Source organism: Theropithecus gelada, chromosome 14, assembly GCF_003255815.1.
Source record: "Theropithecus gelada isolate Dixy chromosome 14, Tgel_1.0, whole genome shotgun sequence".
NCBI lineage: Eukaryota > Metazoa > Chordata > Mammalia > Primates > Cercopithecidae > Theropithecus > Theropithecus gelada.
This window is the reverse complement of record NC_037682.1, coordinates 18,439,752-18,464,180: the sequence shown is the minus strand read 5'-3', so window position 1 is coordinate 18,464,180 and position 24,429 is coordinate 18,439,752. Positions and strand designations below refer to the sequence as shown.

General features: G+C 52.9%; 2 protein-coding genes across 9 annotated transcripts in view; one reads left to right on the top strand and one right to left on the bottom strand.

Moving 5' to 3' along the window:
- C14H11orf49 (chromosome 14 C11orf49 homolog) overlaps positions 1–10,870 on the top strand; it is a 245,848-nt gene extending 234,978 nt beyond the window's left edge. For 3 of the 7 annotated variants that reach the window (XM_025356813.1, XM_025356814.1, XM_025356820.1), the window contains 3 exons: positions 1,687–1,772; positions 3,482–3,677; positions 4,281–4,816. In XM_025356813.1, coding sequence (XP_025212598.1) covers positions 1,687–1,772; positions 3,482–3,677; positions 4,281–4,734 — 736 coding nt within the window. In that variant the 3' untranslated portion in view covers positions 4,735–4,816. Of the gene's footprint in view, positions 1–1,686; positions 1,773–3,481; positions 3,678–4,280; positions 4,817–7,616; positions 7,681–7,934; positions 8,754–10,577 lie in introns of those variants that run through there. The other 4 variants (XM_025356818.1, XM_025356819.1, XM_025356815.1 and 1 more) reach the window with 4 other exon arrangements.
- Positions 10,786–24,233, bottom strand: ARFGAP2 (ADP ribosylation factor GTPase activating protein 2). Of its 2 annotated transcripts, XM_025356808.1 has the most exons (16): positions 23,895–24,233; positions 23,629–23,747; positions 22,965–23,037; positions 22,296–22,427; positions 22,129–22,212; positions 21,186–21,267; positions 20,852–20,908; positions 19,723–19,775; positions 19,106–19,242; positions 18,871–19,002; positions 15,251–15,379; positions 15,037–15,171; positions 13,900–14,026; positions 13,646–13,739; positions 13,407–13,525; positions 10,786–11,982 (listed from the first exon to the last, which is right to left on the bottom strand). In XM_025356808.1, the coding sequence occupies exons 1-16, from the start codon at positions 23,964–23,966 to the stop codon at positions 11,962–11,964; spliced, it is 1,566 nt and encodes a 521-aa protein (XP_025212593.1). In that variant the 5' UTR covers positions 23,967–24,233; the 3' UTR covers positions 10,786–11,961. The 2 variants fall into 2 exon arrangements, with proteins under 2 accessions (XP_025212593.1, XP_025212594.1); XM_025356809.1 differs by lacking the exon at positions 22,129–22,212.
- Positions 24,234–24,429: the final 196 nt, after the last annotated feature.

Genomic DNA, 24,429 nt, shown 5'->3' with positions numbered 1-24,429 from the left:
CCCCGGCTGTGTGTGTGACTTTGGCAGGCTGACCTCTGAGCCTCAGACTCTTCACGTGTAGAATGGAAATATAAGACCCACCTGTAGGATTGTTGTGGGCTAAAATTTAACGAATGCAGTTACATACTTCGATAGCCTGCCATGCGGTATGTAGGGTTTAAAAACAATTAAAAACTCAGGAAATGGTACCTGCTTCTATTGTTATCCGTATTACAATAAAGACTAGGCAGGAACCGCTGTCTCTCTTCAGAGAGATGGCAGCAAGGGGAGTGGCACCACAATATCGCAGTCTCTGTGGAGCCCCTTCCCCAGCAGTGAGCAATCCTGGCTTTCTCTGGGGCTGATCCAGTTGCCAGTCTAGGGAACCTCTGACTCAGGGAAGTGGAGAGAGATTTAGAAAAATATAAGAGAGAGCAAAAGAAAACAATTTTTTTTTTTTTTTTTTCTTGACAGGGTCTCTGTCTCCCGAGCTGGACTGCAGTGGTGCAATCTCGGCTCACTGCAACCTCTGCCTCCCAGATTCAAGCACTTCTCCTGCCTCAGCCTCCCGAGTAGCTGGGGCTACAGGCACGTGCCGCCACGCCCAGCTAATTTTTGTATTTTTAGTAGAAGTGGGGTTTCACCATGTTGGCCAGGCTGGTCTTACACTCCTGACTTCAGATGATTCACCCACCTCGACCTCCCAAAGTGCTAGGATTACAGGCATGAGCCACCGCACCCGGCCAAAAACAATTAAAAAAAAAGAAAGAAAGATAAAGCCAGAAGGGCCTAATCAGAAACAGACTGGGGGCCCGCCCCACCCCAGTGGATGGCTTGGCGCCTGCCTGGCATGTGATAGAGCCCAGCAAGCGCTCATTTCCTTCTCTTCTTGTCCCGGCTCAGATGAGGCGCTGAGCAGAGGACGAACATAGCCTTGGTCTAATCCCTTTACGAGTCAGATGGTTTTCTTCCTGTGAGGTGGGTCCTCAGTGGGAGGGACTAGAGACAGGAAAACTGTGGGGTGGGCAACCTGTGAATGTGGACAGCAAGGAGGAGCAGGGCGGCAGCACAAGATGAGTGTGGGTTTTGACCCTCACAAGTGCAGATTCCTGAATAGCTCTTTGCCCTCTCCCCTGTCTGCCATCTGTGTCTCAGGGTGGAGGTGTCTGTCGCTGTTCTGGCCCTTTGGTAGCTTATTAAATCTCAGTACCACTTGCCAAGACCCTTTAAACCCCTTGGCTGTTCTTTTTGCCTTTTCTGATCAGCTGTATTTATTCTGAACTAAATGGTCCTCACAGCAGAATGAAAGGATTTACTGCTTAAGTATATGAAAAGAAACCTTGGCTGCATTACAGTTGCACCCTCTCCTCGCCACCCCCTGCCCATGCTCCATCCGCTAGCTGGTGCCACTGAGACTGAACCGGGAGCCCACTCTGGGTACAGTGTGGTCAGTTCAGTTTGATGGCAGAGTCCAGTTGATGGAGCGGTGAGGTGACTGGGAGGAGCTTGCTTTTGGGAGCCCTCTCCTAAATGTCCTGCTGCCCCAGGGGAGACTGGCGGCCCAGGAACAGCTCTCTCTCTCTCCCTTTCCCCCCCCGCACTTTTCCCTTCCTCCCTCCCCCTCTCTCCCTCCCCTCCTTAAACCTGCCCCGCCCCTCCTTAAACCTCCCCCAGTTCTCTCTCTCAGATTCTCTCTTTCCCCTTCAGGATTGTGCTCATGGACGACGCCATGGACTGCTTGATGTCTTTTTCAGATTTCCTCTTTGCCTTCCAGATCCAGTTTTACTACTCAGGTGAGTGTTCCCGGGCTCCATCTGGCTCCGCACAGGACCCTGCCTCCTTGTCCCGCCCTGCGGCCCTGCCCATCTGTGTGTCTGGCACACGTTTCTCTTCCCCACCTCCTTTGGGGGTGTGCTTCATTGCGGGTCACTAACAGGATGTCTAGCGTTCAGTGGTGGTCACAAGATTCAGTCTGCAGAGCTGACTTCCTCAGCCTCCTGAAGACACTGAAAACCACAGTGCTTTCAGTCAGCAACGCAACAAATCAGTTTAAGTGATAATGACAATAACAACATCCACAGCATTCACTGCTTACTGAAAACTTACTGTCGCAGGCACAGCACTGACTTTAATCTTGACAACAGCCTTAAGAGAGGGTCCTTTCAGAGACAAGCTCACAGAAGTAAGTAGCCAGTCATGCAGCTCGTAAGCGGTGGAAACCAGACCTGGAGGCTGACTCCAGAGCCAGTGTTCCCAACCTCGCTGCTATTTTACTGCCTTCAAGGGTTTCTCCTTTGGCAACCGATCGTGTGTTTGCGTGCACATTCTCCTCCACCCCACAGCTTTAGAAAAGTACACACCAGTCTTTTGTCACACTCCCACTCTGCTCCCCAGTTCAGCCAGCTGCACCCTTAAGTCTCTCTGGAATCAGATGGAATAAATACAGAGACATCAAATGGAGTGCTGGGTTTACAAATTGCTGACTGTGTTCATAAACAAACTTGCTTAAAACAGGCTCTTCCAGTAAATAGAAGGCTGTCCTTAGATTCTAGAGGTGGCCTTCCTGCCAACTGGTGTCCCCAGCTAGCCCTAGCCTCACTTGGGCCACATTCTGTTTACTTCATGGCAGCCCAAGGGCTGTGCAGGCAGGGGCTGGAGCCTGGGGTCTTGCCACCTGCTCTTAGCAGGTGGCAAGAAATGGGAGTCATTTCCCATTTCTCCGAAGCTCTTGGGCCCTAGAGAAGGAGCAGCCATGTCTGGGAGAACATTTTCCCCTCAATGCCTCCCCAGCCCTCTTCTCACAGCACCCCCAGAGGGATGGGACAGCTACCACATTGGGCCAGGAGCATTACTGACACTGCCCAGCAGTGTGTGTTAGAGATGAGATGGGCCAATAAGTCAGCAGTTCTAACAATGGCTCAACTACAACTTTGAAAACCATTTCAAATGACTGACTCAGCAGCAGCTTGCGGGCTTTCTCTGTTCCTCGCTGGTATTCCAACACGCTTTCATGAGGTAGAGAGGCAGGTGGCCACACAAGATGGGGCTTACCAGTGGGAGCATACTCATGTTCACTCCTCCAAAAAATATTTATGGCCTTAATGTGTGCCAAGCACAGTGCTAGACAGGACAGGCCAACCAGGCATGACCCCTGCCTTTGTGCATTCCAGCAAGGAGACAGACAATTAATGACACAGAAAGCTCCTCACTGGCTAAGTGCCAGAAAAAAAGCCTAGGGTGCTATGAAAGTGTGCAATGGCAGGTCTCACCTAGTCCAGGAACAACTGAGGGATGGGACATTTGAACGAAAACACAGATTAGTGTCATCTCTCATCACTGTGCTGGCAAACAAGGTTGACAACTTCTGCTCTCAGGATACCATGCCCTGAGCACTGAGGCTGGTGTGGAACTGGGCTGACAGAGAAGGGAGAACATAGTGAAGAGACAAAACATGTCCTCCCTGCCTGAGCTGTCCACCCCCACCCCCGCCCCACGGTTCCAGAATTCCTGGACAGTGTGGCTGCCATCTATGAGGATCTGCTGTCGGGCAAGAACCCCAACACAGTGATCGTGCCGACGTCATCCAGTGGGCAGCACCGCCAACGACCTGCCTTGGGCGAGGCCGGCATGCTGGAGGGCGTGGAGGCGTCGCTGTTCTACCAGTGTCTGGAAAACCTGTGTGATCGGCACAAGTACAGGTGAGGAATGGGCATGCAGCCCCCAGCCCCCCAGCCCCCCAGCCCCAGGGAGCTCAGACTGCTGGCTGTGGAGCAGAGCTCTGCAGGATGTTCTGCCAGGCCCAGGGATTCTAGGACCCTTGCTGGTCATAATGTAACAGTGCCATTTGCCCCCAAACCAGTTGTTGACTGAAAGGCTCCCAGATGGCTCACTTCAAAAGGACCGCTTTCCCTTGGGCAAGACCACTGTAGATGACCAATTTACTGGCTGACAGACTGGCTTTAACATTTTAGAGAGAAGGAAAGAGTACTCCTTGTATAAAACTTTTCTACACAAAGAGAGGGGTAAGCTGTCCTGTGTGGCACAAGTATCCTTAGGGACCGAGCAACGGATTTGGTTTCCCTAGCCATTTCCCACCGCCGCTCCCTACTCCGGTGAAAGCACCAGTTAGTGAACATGCCAGCCCCTCCTGACCACAGTGAAGGGCTGGATCCCCCAGGGCCTTGGGGCTCCCAAGGCAGGTCCCTGGCTTGGCTGTGGGTATCCTCGTGAACTTGAAAGTATGGATGCAGAGATGTCTCTGAGGCTGGCTAGGCTCTGAATGTGGCGTCTCTCCTTCTTAGCTGCCCACCCCCAGCACTTGTCAAAGAGGCCCTCAGCAACGTTCAGAGACTGACCTTCTATGGGTTCCTCATGGCTCTCTCAAAGCACCATGGAATCAACCAAGCCCTCGGTAAGTCAGAGCTAGCAGCCATCAGCCTCTCCTGCCGCACAACACAGGGAGCAGCTGGCCTCTGTTGGCAACACCGCTCCATGGGGAAGGGGCATCACCGTCTCTGCCTTGACTTCCCACGGCCAGACTCAGTCCCAGGGAGCAGGAACATGCGCATCAAAACATGGCTCTTACACATTCCCATGGTAGAGGACAGCCTTCCCTGCCTGCGGCCCTGCCCCAACATGAAGCCGTCTCCCCACAGCAGAGGCGCGCCCAGCCCCTCCTCAGAGAATCCCCAGCTCTGCTTTGGGGAGCGGCCTGCAGGTTGGGCAGACACAGGACTATTTACTCAGTGGTGCTAGAGATTATATATCAAAGAGACCTGAATCCCATTTATAAACAGGGCAAAGGTGTGTCTGGGGAGACCTTTATTCCAAGCTGAAAAAAAAATCTGATTAATCTGAAAGGGAGAAAAACAAAAGTGGGGGAGCCTGCAGTGGTTCAGTTCTCCCTGCTTGCTGGTTTTTCACTGAGCCTTCTCTACCCACCCCACTGTTCCCCCTCCCACAGCCACTGCTCTCCTAAGGGAAGAGCCAGTAAGCCTCCATTCTACTAGAGTTTAAGGGGTTTTGTTTTTATTTTTGAGACAGAGTCTCACTCTGTTGCCCAGGCTGGAGTGCTGTGTTGCAATCTCAGCTCACTGCAGCCTCGACCTCCCGGGCTCAAGTGATGCTCTCACCTCAGCCTTCCTAGTAGCTGGGACTACAGGCATGAGCCACCATCTTGGAAAATGTTTGTGTTTTTTGTACAGACTGGGTTTCGCCATGTTGCCCAAGCTGGTTTCAAACTCCTGGGCTCAAGAGATCCCCTCACCTTGCTCTCCCAAAGTGCTGGGATTACAGTTGTGAGCCACCGCGCCCAGCAAGGGGTTCTTTTTTGTGTCTCAAGAGATCCTCCTGCTGTGCTTGGGATCCCAAGTGCCTGAGTCTCAAGGAAAAGACACACAGCATTCCCCCCACTTCCTTTTGCTAGTTGAGGGAATGAGATTAAGGGAAGGAAAGTTAACATTCACTAAATGCCAACCACAGCAGGCTAAGTACTGTGCTGCATGCTTTATATTTCTTATCTTACACAATATACAGTTAGCCGGGGATGCTCTGGGATGCACAAGCACAAACCCTAGCAAGCTGAACTGCATGCCACCTGCAGCCTGGTTATTCTGAGTCAGTGCTTGGGGCTTGCACAGTCTGGGGAGCCCTCAACTAACTGAAGTTGGTAGCTGAGGTTACCCGCTGAACTAGGACTAGAAAGGAGGCAATTGACAGGTCAGGTGTGGTGCCTCACGCCTGTAATCCCAGCACTTTGGGAGGCTGAGGCAGGTGGATCACCTGAGGTCAGGAGTTCGAGACCAGCCTGACCAACATGGTGAAACCCCCGTCTCTACTAAAAATACAAAAATTAGCTGGGCATGGTGGCACACGCCTGTAATCCCACCTACTTGGGAGGCTGAGGCATGAGAATCTGTTGAGCCCAGAAGGCAGAGGTTGCAGTGAGCCGAGATGACGCCATCACATGCCACCCTGGGCAACAGAGCAAGATAGTCTCAAAAAAGAAAAAAAAAAAAAACAGGGAAAAATCAGGAATCAAGAGTAAGGGGGAGGCGGGTGGGATCTGCCCTGCTATTTTTTCATACTCCTAGTTATGACCACCCTTCCTTCCCACCAACAGCAGGAACTAGGAAGGAGAAAGAAAAGCCAATTAGCAACTGGGTCACAGCCTGGACTAACCTCATCCCCCTTTTCTAAGGGCCTTTAAAAAGGACACTGGCCGGGTGCGGTGGCTCATGCCTGTAATCCCAGCACTTTGGGAGGCCGAGGTGGGTGGATCACCTGAGGTCGGGAGTTCGAGACCAGCCTGACCAACATGGAGAAACCCCGTCTCTACTGAAAATACAAAATTAGCCGGTTGTGGTGGCACATGCCTATAATTCCTACTACTGGGGAGGCTGAGGCAGAAGAATCATTTGAACCCAGGAGGGAGAGGTTGTGGTGAGCCAAGATCACGCCATTGCATTCCAGCCTGGGGAACAAGAGCGAAACTCCATCAAATAAATAAATAAGTAAATAAATAACACTAATAGCCAGACGTGGTGGCTCCACCTGTAATCCCAGCATTTTGGGAGGCTAAGGCAAGAGAATCCTTGAGCCCAGGAGTTAACGACCAGTCTCAGCAATATAAGAACCCTGTCTCTTTAAAAAAAAAAAAAATTAGCTGGGTGTGGTGGCATGTACCATTGGTCTCAGCTACTCAGGAAGCTGAGGTGGGAAGATCGCTTCAGCATGGGAGGTCGAGGCTGCAGTGAGCCATGATCACTGCACTCCAACCTGGGTGACAAAGGAAGACTGTCTCAAAAAAAAAAAAAGTCACTATCATTCAACCACTTTTACTGCACGCTAATGTTGGGTGGTTGGGTGGAATGGGAGACAGAAACAAGCAAGTGGTCTCGGGCCTCACCTGCATCTCCAGTGTATAAAATAGAAATCTGGAGATATACTGCTTGCCGCGTCATGGAGGTCAGCCCTGTTCCCTTAGTCCCCAGGGCACCCCCCAAATGAGAGGGTTCTCTGAGATGTAGTTTGAAAAACACTAACTTAGGGCAAGAGGGGCCAGGAGGCATCATCTGAAAAAGATTTGGACAAATTGGCAATCTGCCTATGCCAGGTTAACTCTGGCCCTGACCCAGCCTTCTCCTCTTGCCCCAGGATCCTGTTTGGAGAAGCAGAGGCAGCATTTTTTTTTTTTTTTTTTACCATCTGTCTCCAAACTGGGGTCACCCTGATTTGGGGACGCAAAATTAGGTAATGTCTGACCTTTGGGCGTAGCCTGGACCATATCCTTTTCAGCCCAGTTACCTGAGGCCTCAAGGAAGAACTCAACTCCCAGCACCAGGTCACAACCACCTAGTGTTGGAAGGGGATCACCACACTTGTCTGGGAATGTCTCCTTGGCTGTGGTGTCTGCCCCAGACAGGGAAAGTAAGCAGTGGGATTCAATAATGTATCAAGCAGCAGCCAGGACCTTCCTGCTCTGACTGTTCTTGGCCCCTCTAGCAGTCCTCAGATCTTCAGATCAGCCCTCCCAGGGTCAGCAGAACAGGGAGCTGTGAAGGTAAGGGGCATGGAGGAATCTGTCACCTGGCTGAAGGGCCCTCGTTTTAACTACTGTGCCCCCAATGATCTCCTAGGAGCTTTGCCTGACAAGGGGGATCTGATGCACGACCCAGCAATGGACGAGGAGCTGGAACGGCTGTAAGTGTCAAGTGGGAGGATGCTGCCCCCTTGTGGGGGCCAGACGGGTTGAACACGGCTGCGCCCCATCTGGGGCCAACACCACTTGTCTGTAACATCCTGCATCTGCCAGGGAAGGGTCTGGGGGCCAGCAGAGGCCTGAGATGTCCCTCCCTCTGAGTCCTTTGGGGGCTGCAGCCCAGGGGTTTACCCTAGTGTAAGAGTGGGCATGGAGGCCCCGCTCTCTGGACAGCAGGCCTCTCGCTGCCCTCCAGGCTTCTTCCCTTCTTTAGGCTGGCCCAGGTCCCAGGCCTGGTCAACTCAATCACAGCCAGTCCAGAGGCCAGTTGCCTGCCTTCCCGGACCCCTCCCCGGGTTGGCTCCCCCTGGAGACCTCTCCATCATTCCCGAAAAGTGGATGGAGAGAGCGATGGCTCCACTGAAGAGACAGACGAATCGGAGACTTGAGGAGTCCGAAGGGTCCAGCCCACAGCGCCCTATACCTGCTCCCACCCAGCCCTTGGCGTGCCCACCCAGCCTCCTCTCCAGCACCTTGTTGTGCTGCCCTCTGCTGCTGACAAGGCGAATAACAGCCCCAAGAGCGGCCAGAGGGGCGCTGATGATCAGCCCAGCCAGTGGCCCCGGAAGGGAATGGCCTGCTCTCCCTGGTCCTGTCAGCCTGCGAACTTCACTCAGGCCCCAAGCTGACAGCCTGTGCTGAAGCCACCGTATCACTAGGAAGGGGACTTGGCCGTAGCCCGTTAGTCCTCCTAACCTCTTAAGAAGAGCGGTCTCTTCTGAACCAGTCTCTGCTGGTCCCCTGATAAGGTTCATCTCCTCACAGCAATTCCATTAAGGGGGAGAACCCGAATAGCCACGCAGGGCCTTGCACCATCAAGGGTGACACCTGCGACGCAAGTACCAGGAGGACATAACCGCTGTGGCCTTCTGTTGGAGAACAGCCAGTAGCCTTGGTAGGATGGAGAAGGGTGGGCCAGAAGATGATTTCACTTGCAAAAACTGCTTCAAGTCTTGACCCCTTTGTGTCTAATAGCTAAACATGTTTAACAAATAAAGTCCCTCGTGTCTGGTAAGTGGTGAGTCTAAAGCTCCTAGGCTGAGGGGAGAAGGGAGAGGGTGAGTTTGGGTTTATGGTGCTTTTCTGGCAGGACTAGGAGGTAGGGGCCAGTGGCCCACTCAGGCCTGGGGACCTACCTCAGACAATGAGCAGAGGGGCCTAGCTTCGCACAAGAGCAGCCTTCCAGAGGAAAAGGTGCTCACAGCTGGAACGGCCTTCAGGAAATAGGTTCAGAGGGTTCAAGGCCAGGTTCCCATAACTTTAAAGACCATGGCCACAAAGGGTTAATACTGCACAGCCTTCGAGCCAGGGTTTCAGTCAACATTTGCCAAGCACCTGCTTGGGGTTAGGGCAGTGGGATGCAGCTGTGAAAGACACAGCCTGGGGCAGACACACCCCATCCAAGACTGGAGGCAGGTAAGGACGAGTGGTCTTCAACCTCTTTGGATTGAGGGCTGCGGAGGCAGGGTCCCCCAGAGGGCAGAACCCACCCAGAGGCCCAAGCATAACAGGGCTGCCTCCTCTGAAGGCGGATGTCACCACTACTAGGCACACACATTTCCTTGGGCTCATCGCTACCCAGAACGGATAATTACAGGAACTGCCTCCCAAACCCCTGCCAAGACTGGGCATTCCAACCCAGAAGCAGCTCCAGGATGCGGCAGCTCATTGCCTGTAATCCCAGCACTTTGGGAGACCAAAGTTGGCTGACTGCTTGAGCCCAGGAGTTCAAGACCACCCTGGGAAACATCATGGGACCCCATCTCTACAAAATAAACTTAGCCAGGCATGGTAGCTTGCACCTGCAGTCCCAGCTACTTGGGAGACCGAGGTGGATCATTTGAGCTCAGGAGGTTGAGGTTGCAGTGAGCCATGATCGTGCCACTGCACTCCAGTGACAGAATGAGACCGTCTTTAAAAAAAAAAATGCTCAGACCACGTGATGAGCTCTCTAGGCCCACAATGATCCACAGCCCATGAGAGACATGGTTCTCAAATCCTGGTGTTCTCAGAATCACAGGGAAGCCTACTGACAATGCAAATTACCAAGCTCCAGAGAGTCTAACTCTACCAGCTTGGGATGGAGTCCAGAAATTTCAGATGATCCCAAAGCTGAATGAGTCCCGAACCTACACTCTGCAAATCCATGGCTTAGAGCCCTCTGGCTCCCTCTGCCCATCCTTTCTAATCATCCACTTCACAGACCAGTGGTCTGTAACTACCGTGAGGGCTCCTAAGGTGGCACAGAGATGTTTCAGAAGCCCCCAAGAGAAAGGGGTGGCCAAGCCAAGGGTTTACATACAAACACGTCTTTTCTTTCGGAATTTAAAGGGTCCCATTAACATCTAAGAGTATGTGTGTGTATGTATATATATACGTATATATAATTTTTTTTTTTTTTTTTTTTTGAGACAAGAGTCTCACTCTGTCTCCCAGGCTGGAGTGCAGTGGCACGACCTAGTCTCACTTGCAACCTCTGCCTCCTGGGTTCAAGCGACTCTCATGCTTCAGCCTCCTGAGTAGCCAGGATTACAGGCATGCACCACCACCCCCGGCTAATTTTTGTATTTTTAGTAGAAATGGGGTCTCACCATTTTGGCCAGGCTGGTTTCAAACTCCTGGCCTCAAATGATCCACCCGCCTCAGCCTCCCAAAGTGCTGGGATGACAGGCATGAGCCACTATGCCTGGCCTTAAATATTTCTTAAGCTCCACTGAAACCCATCCCCTGTCAAGCCTACTGCTGTGACAAGGAGCAGGACTGCTGAGGTTGCTCGCTCACCCTCAGCCAGCGAGTTAAAGGGTCAACTAATGCCAGCTCTTTCCTCTGCGTGCCACAGGGTGGTGAGGTCGAAGCTGCACCGGACCTCACGGCAGCACAGAGCCAAGGAGCCAGGGGCCTTTGGCTTTCAGAGAAGAGAGAAGCAGGAGGCCCTGGAGAGAGTGTCCTCAGCTTCGGTACCGACGCCCTACCATTACCGGTGGGAGCCCCGAGAGTGAGGCCAGGGTCCGGCACTGGGCAGGGAGGCAGGATCCAGAGGACACTGCTTCACTCAGACCAACAGGGAGCAAGGCCCTGCGGGGGCTTTATTTTGACACCACTTTGTTTCAATACAAACAGTCCAGAAAGAAAGTCATGTCCCTCTGGGGGAGGGGCAAGGGGAAGAGTGGTCTGTGTTGCTTGGGAGCCCAACCTACAACCCAAAGGTAGGGGCTGGGCTGAGACTGCCGGTGCGGCGGGGAAGATGGCACCAAGAATGACACAGTGCTTGGCTCAGATGCCAGAGGGTGAGGCCCGCAGCTCTCACTGGCGGGTGCTGTCCAGGCCCCCAAGCCCAGAATGATGCAGAGGAAGGAGCTCAGCCCCAAGAGCCTGCCTCTGCCCCTCACATCCTCTGCTTCCCTGGCCAGCATCAAGCTCACAGCCTCCAGAGTCAAATCACAGCAGACAAGACCCTCCATGGCCACCAACCAGGGGATGAAGGGACAGAGAATGTTGCAGAAGGTCCTGCGGTCCACAGCAGATGGTAGAGGGACCCTGAGACAATCTTCCAAGTGCTTACTGTACAAAGGGGTGGTGAGACGGGAGAACCCGTGGGTCTCCAGTCTGATCCCAAATGAAACCTTTAGGTACCAGGTAGTTTCCTGTCCTTGGTAATGCCCAAAAGGGACTTTCCCTCCTTCGCCCTCTCCTGGCACCCAGAAGAGGCCACTGGCAGCAGCAGCAGCAAGTCCGCAGCCTCTTTCCCCAGGGGACGGGTCTACAGTGAACTCCTTCCAGGCCTCCCCATGGTTCCAGAGGATGGAGACCCAAGCCCTTGAACTAGAAGAACCCTAGAGCCAGCAAAAAAAAGCCTTCTACCTTCCACTTTCCCTACTTGAGGAAAGGCTGGACCCAGAATAAGCCATCCTGGGGGAACCCCCTCTCCCAGTGTGGCAGGACAAGTGAGCAGCAGCTGTGGGGGCAGGACAGAAGGACAAGAGTCTAACACACGGAGGGTGGTGTGAGAGGGAATAAAGGGCTCAGTCCACAGGCAGAGGACAAAGGCTGGTACTGACCATTCCCCTCACATGAGTGAGCGCCTCGAAGACCACTCCACACACACACCACACATACAAAGTAACAAATCCTCCCCAGCTTCCACAAGGCAAAGCATCCCCAGCCTGGGAACTGTGGAGTTCTTGTTGCAGTCACCACCGTAAGCCTGAGTCACAGAGCTTGGATCAGTAGGAACCGTAGCGATCCTGGGGGCGAGGGAGGAGAAAAAAAACAAAGTCAGAGGCTCTCTAAGCTGCAGCAACTTCCCAGCAAACACACTGCCTGCCCCAGCACCCCATAGCAAGACTTGGGAGGCAGGGGCTGGACAGCCTGGGGAGGCAGGAGTCCACGGTGAGAGCTGGGGCAGGGGCCACTCGGGCACCCAACAATGGGGAAGCCCTGCCTGGCCTCGCAGAAGCTGGGAAAAGAAGAGAAAGACTAACGGCCGGGCGCGGTGGCTCAAGCCTGTAATCCCAGCACTTTGGGAGGCCGAGACGGGCGGATCACAAGGTCAGGAGATCGAGACCATCCTGGTTAACACGGTGAAACCCCGTCTCTACTGAAAAAATACCAAAAAAAAACTAGCCGGGCGAGGTGGTGGGCGCCTGTAGTCCCAGCTACTCGGGAGGCTGAGCCAGGAGAATGGCGTAAACCCGGGAGGTGGAGCTTGCAGTGAGCTGAGATCTGGCCACTGCACTCCAGCTTGGGCGACAGAGCTAGACTCCGTCTCAAAAAAAAAAAAAAAGAAAGCATAAAGCATAGAGAATTATTTGGCCGGGCGCGGTGGCTCAAGCCTGTAATCCCAGCACTTTGGGAGGCCGAGACGGGAAGATCACGAGGTCAGGAGATCGAGACCATCCTGGCTAACACGGTGAAACCCCGTCTCTACTTAAAATAGAAAAAAATTGGCCGGGCAAGGTGGCGGCGCCTGTAGTCCCAGCTACTCGGGAGGCTGAGGCAGGAGAATGGCGCGAACCCGGGAGGTGGAGCTTGCAGTGAGCAGAGATCGCGCCACTGTACTCCAGCCTGGGTGACAGAGCGAGACTCCGTCTCCAAAAAAAAAAAAAAAAAAAAAAAAAGAAGAGAAAGACCGGTACAGGTGACAAGGCCAGGGAAGATCATGGCAGACACAGTGGCATCTCGGAGAGGCCCAGCCCTGGTATGGAGCTGAAAGGAAGGAAGCTGCCCTCCAAGAAAAGAAAATGCCTCTCTCTAGACTCTTGCTTTTGTGTGTGTGTGGGGTTTTTTTTTTTTGAGACACAGTTTCACTCTTGTCACCCAGGCTGTAGTGCAGTGGCGTGATCTCGGCTCACTACAACCTCCAGGTTGAAGCGATTCTCCTGCCTCAGCCTCCCGAGTAGCTGGGATTACAGGTGTACGCCACCATGCCCAGCTAATTTTGTATTTTTAGTAGAGACAGGGTTTTGCCATGTTGGTCAGGCTGGTCTCAAACTCCTGACCTCAAGTGATCCCATCTCAGCCTCCCAGTGCTGGGATTACAGGCGTGAGCAACCGCACCCGGCCAAAAATGCTCTTAAGGCTCAGAGGAGCTAGGCAGTAGCAGTGTCTCTATGTGGTGGCGAAGGGCAAACCTCCCAGCACTCCTCACTAGGCCCCACTTCAGCCTCACCTGCAAGGAATTCATCACACCATTGGCCAGCACAGCCATTTTCCCGGCCACAGACTTGACACCCTGCTTAAACTGGGCAATGTCCGCTGTAGGCAGCACGTTCCCCAGAGATACACTTCCTGTAAAAGCAAGGGTAGGGTGACCCACAGCCCAGCAGGAAGCCCTTCCCAGTCACAGCAGGGCCCTCCCGCCCTGCTCCCAGGCCTCGCTTGGTGCCTGCCACCCCACCAGGGCCCTACCTGCTCCGTGAGCTCCATCCATGTCCCCAAAGAGGTCTGAAGAGCTGATGGCATTGCTGCCTGAGAGCTGCTGCAGCCGAGACCTGGCCTCATACTGTGGTGAGGAAAAGGCCAGGCCTGGGGATCCTGGGGCCGAGGACCCAAGGACTCACACAGGCCAGGCCCTCCTGGTGCTAAAGCCCAAAGCAGCGGCAGGGAGAAAGCTCATGCTTCTGCCTGCTGCCTCAGACCTCAAGGCAGACAGCCCCACTTACCTCCGCATCCATCTCCCGCCCAAAGAACATGTCAGATGAGATGGCTTTGGCTCCTGCGAATTTCTGACGTGCCTCACTAGACTCGAGGCCTGAGCTCCGGCTCTCCACTTCCCTCCGGTTTGTGGCCCTGAGGGGAAGATGTGGAACAGTTCAGACTCCTCCTGTTATCATCAGGGGAGGCAGAGTACAGAGACCAAACAGAGCACCAATGGCCTTTTGGTGATGGGTTACCAGGTCCCATTCTGTCTGTGGCTCTGTGACTCTGGGCCCCTCTCCCCTGGTTAAGGAGTCACCCTTCTCCACACTGAGGCCAAGGCCCAGAGAGCTTAGTAACCTGCACTAGGCAGGGTGGAAATACGGTCTGCAGTGGCCTAGGCTCCTGCCCAAAAGCACACAGCTTTGTCAGCATTCAGGAGGCCACACAACTGCTGCTACCCTAATCCTAGTGACAACATGCCTAGTACTACAATGAGCATATGTGTCAGTCTGCCTGGCTTTATACCTACTCTTGTCGTAACCATGAATAGCAAACTGCCCCCTTTACTCTCAAAAGCATCCTGGTGTGGAAAGGGAGATGGCTGCTCTCATCTTGCCATGAGTATGTGGACACTGGGCCAGGTATTTCCGGAGACCCTGTGAAGTAGTTACGTTCCCGTTTAATCAGGAGATAACTCACAGATATTATGTCAACTAAACAGATCCCAGATTAAGATGGAGTAGGGTTTTTAAAATAAGGGGGCTGGAGACATAAAACCCTTGAAAAGAGGTCAGGACTGAAGCATAAAATCAGGCCCCTCCTGCCAGAGAAATGGACCCCAAGCAAAAGCAGCTGCCAGGCCCTCTGTGATGACAAAGCACAACTCAAACCGAAGCCTGACTGCTGCACTGTCTAATGAGGCAGTGCCAGCCACTGGTGGCTATTTACATTTATCAAAAATTAAACTACATAAGAAATTCAGTTGCTCAGTTGCACCAACCACATTTTAAGGGCTCATAGCCACATAGTAGTGGCTACCATATTAAACAACATAGAGAACATTTCCATCATCACAGAAAGTTCTTCTAGACAGTGCTGCCTTAGACTTCTCTACCTTCAGCTTGTTTAAAAAAAAAAAAAGAAAGAACAGCCCACTCTACCTTTCTGAAATAGGCCGGATGCTTGAGATGGTCACTTCTGGCTCCTTCTCCTCTACCCTGTCCATACCCCAGGCAGCATCTGTATCCCAGCGGGAACCAAAGCTTTCCCCTAAGGAAAAGGGGTTGTCCTTGTACCTACGGAGACAGTAGAGTGGCTCAGAGAAGCCTGATGAGGAACACAGCAGTCAAGTTTACAGCTAGAAAACAGCCTTACTTTGGGGGTCCAGAGGCGAAAGTACCAACATCGTCAAACAAGTCCAGCTGAGAGCGAGAAGATTTTGCACTCACTGGGGTTTCCTGCTCGATCACCTGCATCTCAGACAGCACGGAGTGGGAGACAGAGCTGCGCAGCAAAGCAGAGCCAGGCCATGAGACCAGTGAATAGACATTAGCATCACTGCACAAAAGACAATAACCAGCGGCTGGGTTCTCCTTCATGGAGCATCACCCAGAACCTTCTGTCCTTACCCAAGCACAGGGCTAGGCCAGACCCCAAAAGAAGGCTAGCTGTGTGTGGTGACCTGTGAAGCAAACCTCAGAATTCTTTACACATCAGCTTTGTTTATTCAACGTAGGCGTTCCCTGGCCAGTGACCGTCTGCCTGTTATAATTTTATTTTATTCATTTATTTATTTGAGACAGATTCTCACTCTGTCACCCAGGCTGGAGTCCAGTGGTGCAATCTCGGCTCACTGCAACCACCGCCTCCTGGGTTCAAGCGATTCTCGTGCCTCAGCCTCCCGAGTACCTGGGACTATGGTGCACGTCACCACGCCCAGCTAATTTTTTGTTTTTTCAGTAGAGACAGGGTTTCGCCACATTGCCCAGGCTGGTCTCAAACTCCCGAGTTCAGACAATCCACCCACCTTGGCCTCCCAAAGTGCTAGGATTAGAGGCGTGAGCCACCGCGCCCGGCTCCTGTTGTAATCTTTTATTTATTTACTTATTTATTTTGAGACGGAGTCTCACTTTGTTGCCCAGGCTGAAGTGCAGTGGCGCGATCTCGGCTTACTGCAAGCTCCGCCTCCCGGGTTCACGCCATTCTCCTGCCTCAGCCTCCCAAGTAGCTGGGACTACAGGCGCCCGCCACCACGCCCAGCTAATTTCTTTTGTATTTTTAGTAGAGATAGGGTTTCACCGTGTTAGCCAGGATGGTCTCGATCTCCTGACCTTGTGATCCGCCCACCTCAGCCTCCCAAAGTGTTGGGATTACAGGCATGAGCCACCGCACCCGGCCTCCTGTTGTAATTTTAATAATGTGCACCAGATGCCAGTGGTCTCTGTCCTGGACAACTCCCTGCCTTGTGCACTATGAACCCCATCCTTCGCTGATGGGGTTCACATAGCAAAGGAATGATGAAAGAACGCCCCAGAACCAGGGAAAGGAGCATGACTGCATCAAAGGATGAGTTCTTCATCATCCTACTGTTCATTAAAAAAAAAAAAAAAAAAGCCGAGCGGGTGGCTCACGTCTAATTCCAGCACTTTGGGAGGCTGAGGAGGGCAGATCACGAGGTCAGGAGATTGAGACCATCCTTGCTAACAAAGTGAAACCTGTCTCTACTAAAAATACAAAAAAATTAGCCGGGCATGGTGGTGGGCACCTGTAGTCCCACCTACTTGGGAGGAGAATGGTGTGAACCTGGAGGCGGAGCTTGCAGTGAGCCCAGATGGCACCACTGCACTCCAGCCTGGGCGACAGAGCAAGACTACGTCTCAAAAAAAAAAAGCACCTCAAAGCACAAAGACTGGCCTTATGCACTAAGACCTAGAATTGCTGTCTGGTTCTCAAAAAAAAAAAAGGGGTGTAGGGTTGGCAGGCAATACAGTACAATTCTTGATGCCTCTCATTCCTCTGTCAGGCTCCACAGGGACACTTTAAGGATTAATTTGATTTAAACCAATTCATTTAAAAATATCCATAGCTTTTAGCTAGAAGAACCCCAAGGAGTGATTATTTTGCAATAGGGCTGAGTTGAGCCAGGCGTGGTGGCTCACACCTGTAATCCCAGCACTTTGGGAGGCCAAGGCAGCCAGATCACCTGAGGTCGGGAGTTCGAGACAAGCCTGACCAACATGGAGAAACCTACTAAATCTACTAAAAATACAAAATTAGCTGGGTGTGGTGGCACATCCCTGTAATCCCAGCTACTTGGGAGGCTGAGGTAAGAGAATCACTAGAACCCAGGAGATGGAGGCTGTGGTGAGCCGAGATCACACCATTACACTCCAGCCTGGGCAACAAGATTGAAACTCTGTCTCAAATAAATAAATAGGGTGAGTTGGGTTTAAGTAAACAATTGTTGCACTGCTGAAAAATTGTTCATATCCCTTAACCCCTCGGTCATCCCTTAACCTAGTCAGTCATCCTTTAACCCCTTGGTCATCCTTTAACCCAGTCATCCCTTAACCCAGTCAGTCATCCCTTAACCCCTTAGTCATCCCTTAACTCAGTCAGTCATCCTTTAACCCCTCAGTCATCCCTTAACCCAGTCATCTGTTATTCCAGTCATTCCTATGTGACTGAAGCAGGGAAAGGAAGGAGTTTCAATATCCTTTCAAGTTAAAATTTTATCCTCTGGCCGGATGTGGCTCACATCTGTAATCCAAGCACTGGGTGCCGTGGCTCACGCCTATAATCCCAATACTGTGGGAGGCCAAGGCGGGCAGATCATTTGAAGCTAGTAGTTTTAGACCAGCCTGGCCAACATGGTGAAACCCCGTCTCTACTAAAATACAAAAATAAGCTGGGTGTGGTGACACATGCCTGTAATCACAGCTTCTCAGGAGGCTGAGGCAGGAGAATCGCTTGAACCTGGGAGGTGGAGGCTGCAGTGGGCTGAGATCACACCACTGAACTCCAGTCTGGGTGACAGAGCGAGATTCCATCTTTAAAAAAAAAAAAAAAAGCCAGGAACGGTGGTGCACGCCTGTAATCCCAGCTGCTTGGGAGGCTGAGACAGGAGAATCACTTGAACCCAGGAGGTAGAGACTGCAGTGAGCCAAGATCGTGCCACTGCACTCCAGCCTGGGCAAAAGATTAAGACTTTGTCTCAAAAAATAAAAATAAAAAACCATAGCAGCCAAACATGGTGGCTCACACCTGTAATCCCAGCACTCTGGGAAGCCAAGGCAGGCAGATCACCTAAACCCAGGAATTTGAGACCAGCCTAGGCAACATGGCAAAACTTACAAAAAATACAAAAATTAGCTGGGCATGGTGGCTCCCGGCTGTGGACCCAGCTATTCAGGAGGCTGAAGTGGAAGGATCGCCTGAGCCCAGGAGGCAGAGGTTGCAGTGAGCCAAGATCACACCATTACACTCCAGCCTGGGCAACAGAGCAAGAATTTGTCTCAAAAGAAAAAGAAAGAAAGAAAACCACAGCAAACCCAGTGGTTCTGAAACAGGATTTTCTGCTCAAACTGAGGGCATTTGAAATGTGGGTGGATACTTTAGGGTATTACAGGGAACACAAATGGCATCTCTAGACAGGGATTAAGGAATTAAGGATGATACTAAATGCACCTCAATTCTCAGGGAGGTCTGGAAAAATAAACTGTCCCATGACTCAAAGTGCCATCAAGAAAAACCACCCTGGTCTCTTGAAGATACTGAAACAACACCTGATCCTGTGTTTCATTCATACACCTATTCACTCATTCAACTTACTGAGCACATACCCACTATGCCAAGCACTGTATTAGGGACAAGCCAAGCGATCTATTCAGACTTGGAGAAACAATAAGCCTAGAATCCCAAACTGCTGGGAAGGCCCTGCAATGGTTCCCAGGAAACAACGGCATCTCCCTGCCACACCGGGAGCTGAGCCTCACCTTCGGGATACCAAGCCCATGCCCAACCTCTCTGCCTGCTCTCGCTTCTTCCCTTCCAGATTCTGTAGCTTCTTCTCCTCTTTCTTACGATCAATCTGGAGCTCCTGGTAGGCCAGACGCATGGAGGCGACCCTTAGAGGGAACAAAGGTGTCAGCGGCCACCCATCCTGACCTGTCCGACCTACCCACCCACCAAGCCCTGCACGAGCCTGAGGCCCCAACAGCAAACACTCACATGGACTCCTCCGCCTGCTTCTTGGCATCGGCTGCCTGCTGCTCACGGAGCTTCTCTGCTACCTGGGCCTGCCGCTCAATCTCACTGAAGCTCTGGCTGCTCACCTTCTGGGCCCCGAGGCCTTTCTTGGCACCCAGCTGGGAAGAGAATCATGTCAGGGGCCTTCCCAATCACGCTCTCCTCAGACCCCTCCCAGGCTCGGGCACTGTAGTCACACCCACAAGGAAAAGGCCCTTCTTAAAATTTAGGGTAAAAAATAGGAGCCCAACCAGCATGGCCAAGAGAACAGTGCTCCGCTGGAACAGGGCACAGGCAGCTCACACAGCCCCGGCAGAGCCCAGACCTGAGGATGCCAGTTAATGCTGACAGGGCCGAGTATGTGCCAAGCACTCCGCCAAGCACTAGATGCGCTACATCTCACCGACCCCTCCCAGGAGCCCTTGAAGATAGGCTTTAAATCCCTTTAAATCTTTAAATCCCTTTCACAGGCGAGGTTCAGAGAAGCACAGTACCTTTGCCAAAGTCATACAGCTGGTGAGTGGTAAGGTCAAGAGGTGAACCCAGGTAGCCTGCACCCAGCTCCTAACCTTTCTAACATACCACCTCTCCCCACCTACCCCTTTCTTGGCTGCTGCTGGCTTCTTCTTGCCAATGATGGAGCTTTTCAGTTCTGCATGAGAAAGGGGGTAGGCATGAGCTAAGACAAAGGCAGCTCAGAAGCAGTAGCTCAGTCCACACCATGCAGCTTCATGGCAAGAGCTCCTAAGAACAGCTTCAGGCAGGGGAAGGCAAAGCTGCCAGCACCAGCTCCAAACAGCGGTGTCCAAGCCAAAGATAGACGTGGCTGGGGTATTTACTGGCGCCCAGCAGAGTGAGACAGGAACCTAGACCTGAAGCACCAGAGACACTCAAAGTCCCTGAACCAAAACAAAGACTGCGAGGCAGGGAGCAGATGGTGAGCACCAGGCTCAGCTCCTAAAGCAGGAAGCTGCGGGCAGGGCCTGGGCTCCCCAAGCAGCTGTCAGTTACCTCTGGCAGGAAGGGCCCCTTTAGCTGACAGATACATGGACTCTGGAGGAGAAACAGACTTGTGGCTAACAAGAGGCCCACCCCAGAGCCGCCACAGAGCTCTCAAGCCCAGCGGTCTCTATGAAGCCCTGCTTCAGACCAAGCTATGCCAGCCTTCTCATGGATCAGTCTGACAGTCACTCTACTGGGTTCCAGTCCCAACCCCCAAGAGTCAACAGAACAAACCGAGGTCAGCAAATTGACTGTTCACCCTGAACCAAGTCTGAAGGACACTAAGGAAAATGTAGAAAAGAGTTAAAGGACAGGCTGGTGGACTGGCTGAGAAAGAACAATATCATCTCCAGCTATCGGCAGCTCAGAGCAGTCCCTCCACCCTAGGAAATGCACCAGACAAGCCAGTCCTGCCTCAGAGCCCAGGAATAGGTGTCCAGTCTCATGCTGGCCTCCCCAACACTTTGGCTAGACCCAGCCCCACACTCAGAGGCAGACCCCAGGCCTTATACACCAGCCCACCCAGATTCATCAATTCAAAGGGCTTGGCTCTAAAATCAGTGTTGCAGCCACCATTTCAATCACAGTCCCCACTCCAGAGAGGTCAGACACATGCTCAGTCTCCTGTGGCCTCTGTCCACACGGCCAGGCAGCAGGAACTCTGAAAAGAACATTTGAGGTCCACCCTCTCCCAGCCACCCCACGCCCGCCCACTAGCATACTGACCCAGTGAGGCTTTGGGTGAGGTGCCAAGCAGGTCTGTGTTGGGACCATGCTCCGGCTCTGTGGATGCAATGGTAAGAGTTAGAGATGAGGCTCCTAGCTTCCTGCAACCTCCCCTTGAAAGAAGTGACGGGACGTGAGTCAGTGGCTTTCCTCAGCTTGCCACCGAAAGATAAAAGGAATACCTACCACTTCCTCTAAGGATTAAAATGAATCCCAGCCCACGCAAAGATACAGGAGGATCCCTGCTCCTATTGTCATAGCCAGATGTCCCCTTCCAAACCCTGAGTCCTCTCCTAGGACCAGGGCACCTAGTTGGAATCTGGGCTGAACTCACGTGCCAGGCCACTGCTCTCTGCAGACGGGGCTGGCTGCTGGGTCCCTGAAGGCTCAGTGGCTGGCGCATCCCAGGCAGGAGGCTGAAAAGGAGGCCAGATAACAGAAGCCTCGGTGAGCCGCTCCTGCAGCCAAGGAGCACCAGGACCTACAAGCACCTTGTGGGCAAGAGATCGTACTTCAAGCCCATGAGGAAAGGGAGTGGAGGGGAGCAAACACGATCACAGTTGCTACTCACAGTGGAAGAAGGCAGGAAAACAAGCAGCCCCCACCCCAACCCCTTCGCTATTTACTTAAAGCAAGAGCCCATTCTCCTAAGTTAAAGACAGTTACCTAACACCACCTAGGCAGGCACAGATCTAAAGGTTCCTCAAATACAAATACATTTAATTATCACTACAACCCCTATGAAGGAGCTATATCTCCATTTTAGAAACTGAGGTTTTGACAGGTCGAGTGACTTGGCCACCATCACAGAAATGCTGAGTAGAGAACAGGAATTGAAGCCAAGAGTCTAACTGCAGCACCCAGGGTCAGTAAAGAGGAAACCCTCCTCAAAGGGGTGGGGTGGGGAGGAGGGAATCCTTTCACTGTCCCCAAGCACAGTGCCTTTCTTATAAGGGAAGAATCCAGGAAAACTTGTTTGGGGCCCTAGACACCTCTAGAACCTTCAAGAAGCTGCTCCTGTTCCCCACCAGCCCAGTTTATAGGAGTCTATTTCTAAGGAGGTCTACACTGCACCCCCATTTATGGAGGAGGAAACACCCAGGCCTACCCAGCAGGAACAGCGGACTCCATACATTCCAACTGAGTGGACTTCACACATGTGTCCGAGACATCACATCAAAGCAAATGGAATCTATAGCCATGATCACAGAAGGCCTTGGCCTTGGTAAACTGCTTGTCAAGAACAATTGGGAAAAACGTTCCTTGTGGGCACTCACTTGAGTGTGTTCTGTGAAGAAATCAGAGTCCTTCTTCTCCGGGGAGTGATTAGGAACGGCACTACTTATGTTGTCTATCCAAAGCTAGAAAGGAGAAGGCACCCCTGAAACACAGGGCTCTGAATACTCCTAACCCTCCCACCCCAGCCCCAAGAACAGGCACTTACATCAGTGCCGTGCCTAGCCAGCGCCGCACTCCCCAGCTGCCGGATCTTCTCCCGGTACATCTGGGCAGCTCGGCTATTGTATTTGGTGTTGGCATCATTGGCTGTGCATCCATGTTGGCGGAAAAAAGCCGTCTGGAGAGCAAAGAAGAGAGCAGCGCGTGCTACAGGTGATTCTCAAGAAGGAAATGTGTTGGCTGTAGGAGGCATCCCCTTATGACAGTCGAGTTATTATCTATACAGGATGATACATGCTACTGACACTGGTTTTTCAGAGATACAGTTCCTCGAAATTCCTGCAAAAAAACACCTTGCAGCCTGCCATCCTCTGATATGACTGAAGCCCAGGCCTCACTGAACCCTGCCTGAGGACAACATGCCATTCCCAGCCTCCCCATCCTTCATCCAGGGCAGGCCCACAAGACTCAATGACTGTGAAGGCTCCAACTCCTGAGGCTTTTCCCCAAGAACACCTGCCCAGTTTAATTGGAATTTGAAACCCATTTAAGAGAAGCTGTGACCAGTTTCGAAGTTTTTAGAAAATGGCTTATGGTGGTGTTACAGAACAGAGAACCCTCTGAACAGGGAAACCGAGAGGGCCTCTTAGGGAGTCGTGCAAAGTTAGTACCCAGGCAGAAGAATGGAAGGTGGGGGAGGTAGAAGGAGCTTTACCGCGTTGGCATTCCCGCCGACCTGCATACACCTCAGCTGGAACCAGTTCCAGTTGGAATCCAACTCTGTGGACCTGTGTACAAGGGCTGCGTCTCACCCACCAGCAGATACCAGCAGAAGGGTTTCCCTGGCGGCCCGATACCTGTCACTTGGTCTCAGGCTGCTGTAGGCACCCAGGAAACATTAATCAGCCATCACCCCATTTCCTCCACACTACCCTGTCCATGAAAACTTTGCTCTTCATTCATCTACTCCAAAGAGTACTAATTATGTCCCCAGATCCGAAAGGAGGTCACGTTCTCAGGCATGCACCCCTGGATTTGGCTTTCCCCTAATGGATGGTCACAGTTTCACTAGAGACATATTGGGCCAACAACATATCAGCAACAAGGTCAATGCCTCCCTTTCCTCCCAACCAACGCTCAGAGTCTCAAGTCTGACCGTCAAAAAACAGCGAGTTTTGGCCCAGAAGCGGAGACGGACCGCCTATGTGCCAAGGAGCCCACACAGGTGGTTCCCTCCGGCAGGAGGCTACCGGACCCTCTCGGCCCAGAGGCTTCCCGCTGAATTCAAAGCGGTCCAAGTCGAGGCAGCCACTCTCCCTTGTTGCCCACACAGCCCTGGCCGGCCCGGTGGAAACACGGCAACCGCGCGGAAACCCAACCTGATGAAGCTCAGATGGACGCCCAGGGAGCGGTGCACTCCCGAACAGTCAATGCACAAGAAAACACCATACGTGATGCTGGCCCAACTCGGATTCTTGGCGCCGCAGTCGAAACAGGCCTGGGTGGAGGAAGCGATGAGCGAATGATCAGGGACCCCGAGTAAAGGCCAGGCGCAGACACCCCAGAAAAACAACCCACCTCCGCCCTTCTCCCTCCCTCAGGCCCCAGCGGGACGACAGACTCCGCGCTACCCCTGCTCACGCACCTTGTTGGTTGGAACTGCGCGAAGCCTCTTAAAAAGAGTCTGGATTTCGGTCTTGTTCGGCTCCGCCGCCATTTTCTCTCCTTCCCAGACACAACCGCGACAGACGGGTCCCGCCGCGGGCCAATCCACGGCGGGGAGGGCGGGCTCACCAGGTCGGCCTCAGCTGTGCCCGGGCCAGCCGAGGGGTGGGGTGATTGGGGCCCGATCTGGACCAATGGGCAGCCGGCAGGACGGGGGCGGTGACGACAGCCGCGGCCGCAAGAATCAACGCCGCGCCGGGCCAATCCGCAGCCGGGACGGAGCGACGGCGGGCGAACCGGCCCAAACCTCCTCGCGCGCACAGCCCCCGACGCCTCAGTCTCCAGGTGGAGTCGCCCCTACGCCGCGCAGGCTGCGGGAGCTTGGGGGCGGGGACCCCTACTCCAGCCAATTACAGATCGATGAGTAAGGATTAGGCTGCCCAAGTGCTCCTCTTCCCTCCGGCCTGAACGGGCAGACGTACTGGCCGGCCTCTCGCCCAGCCTCCAGCCGTTCT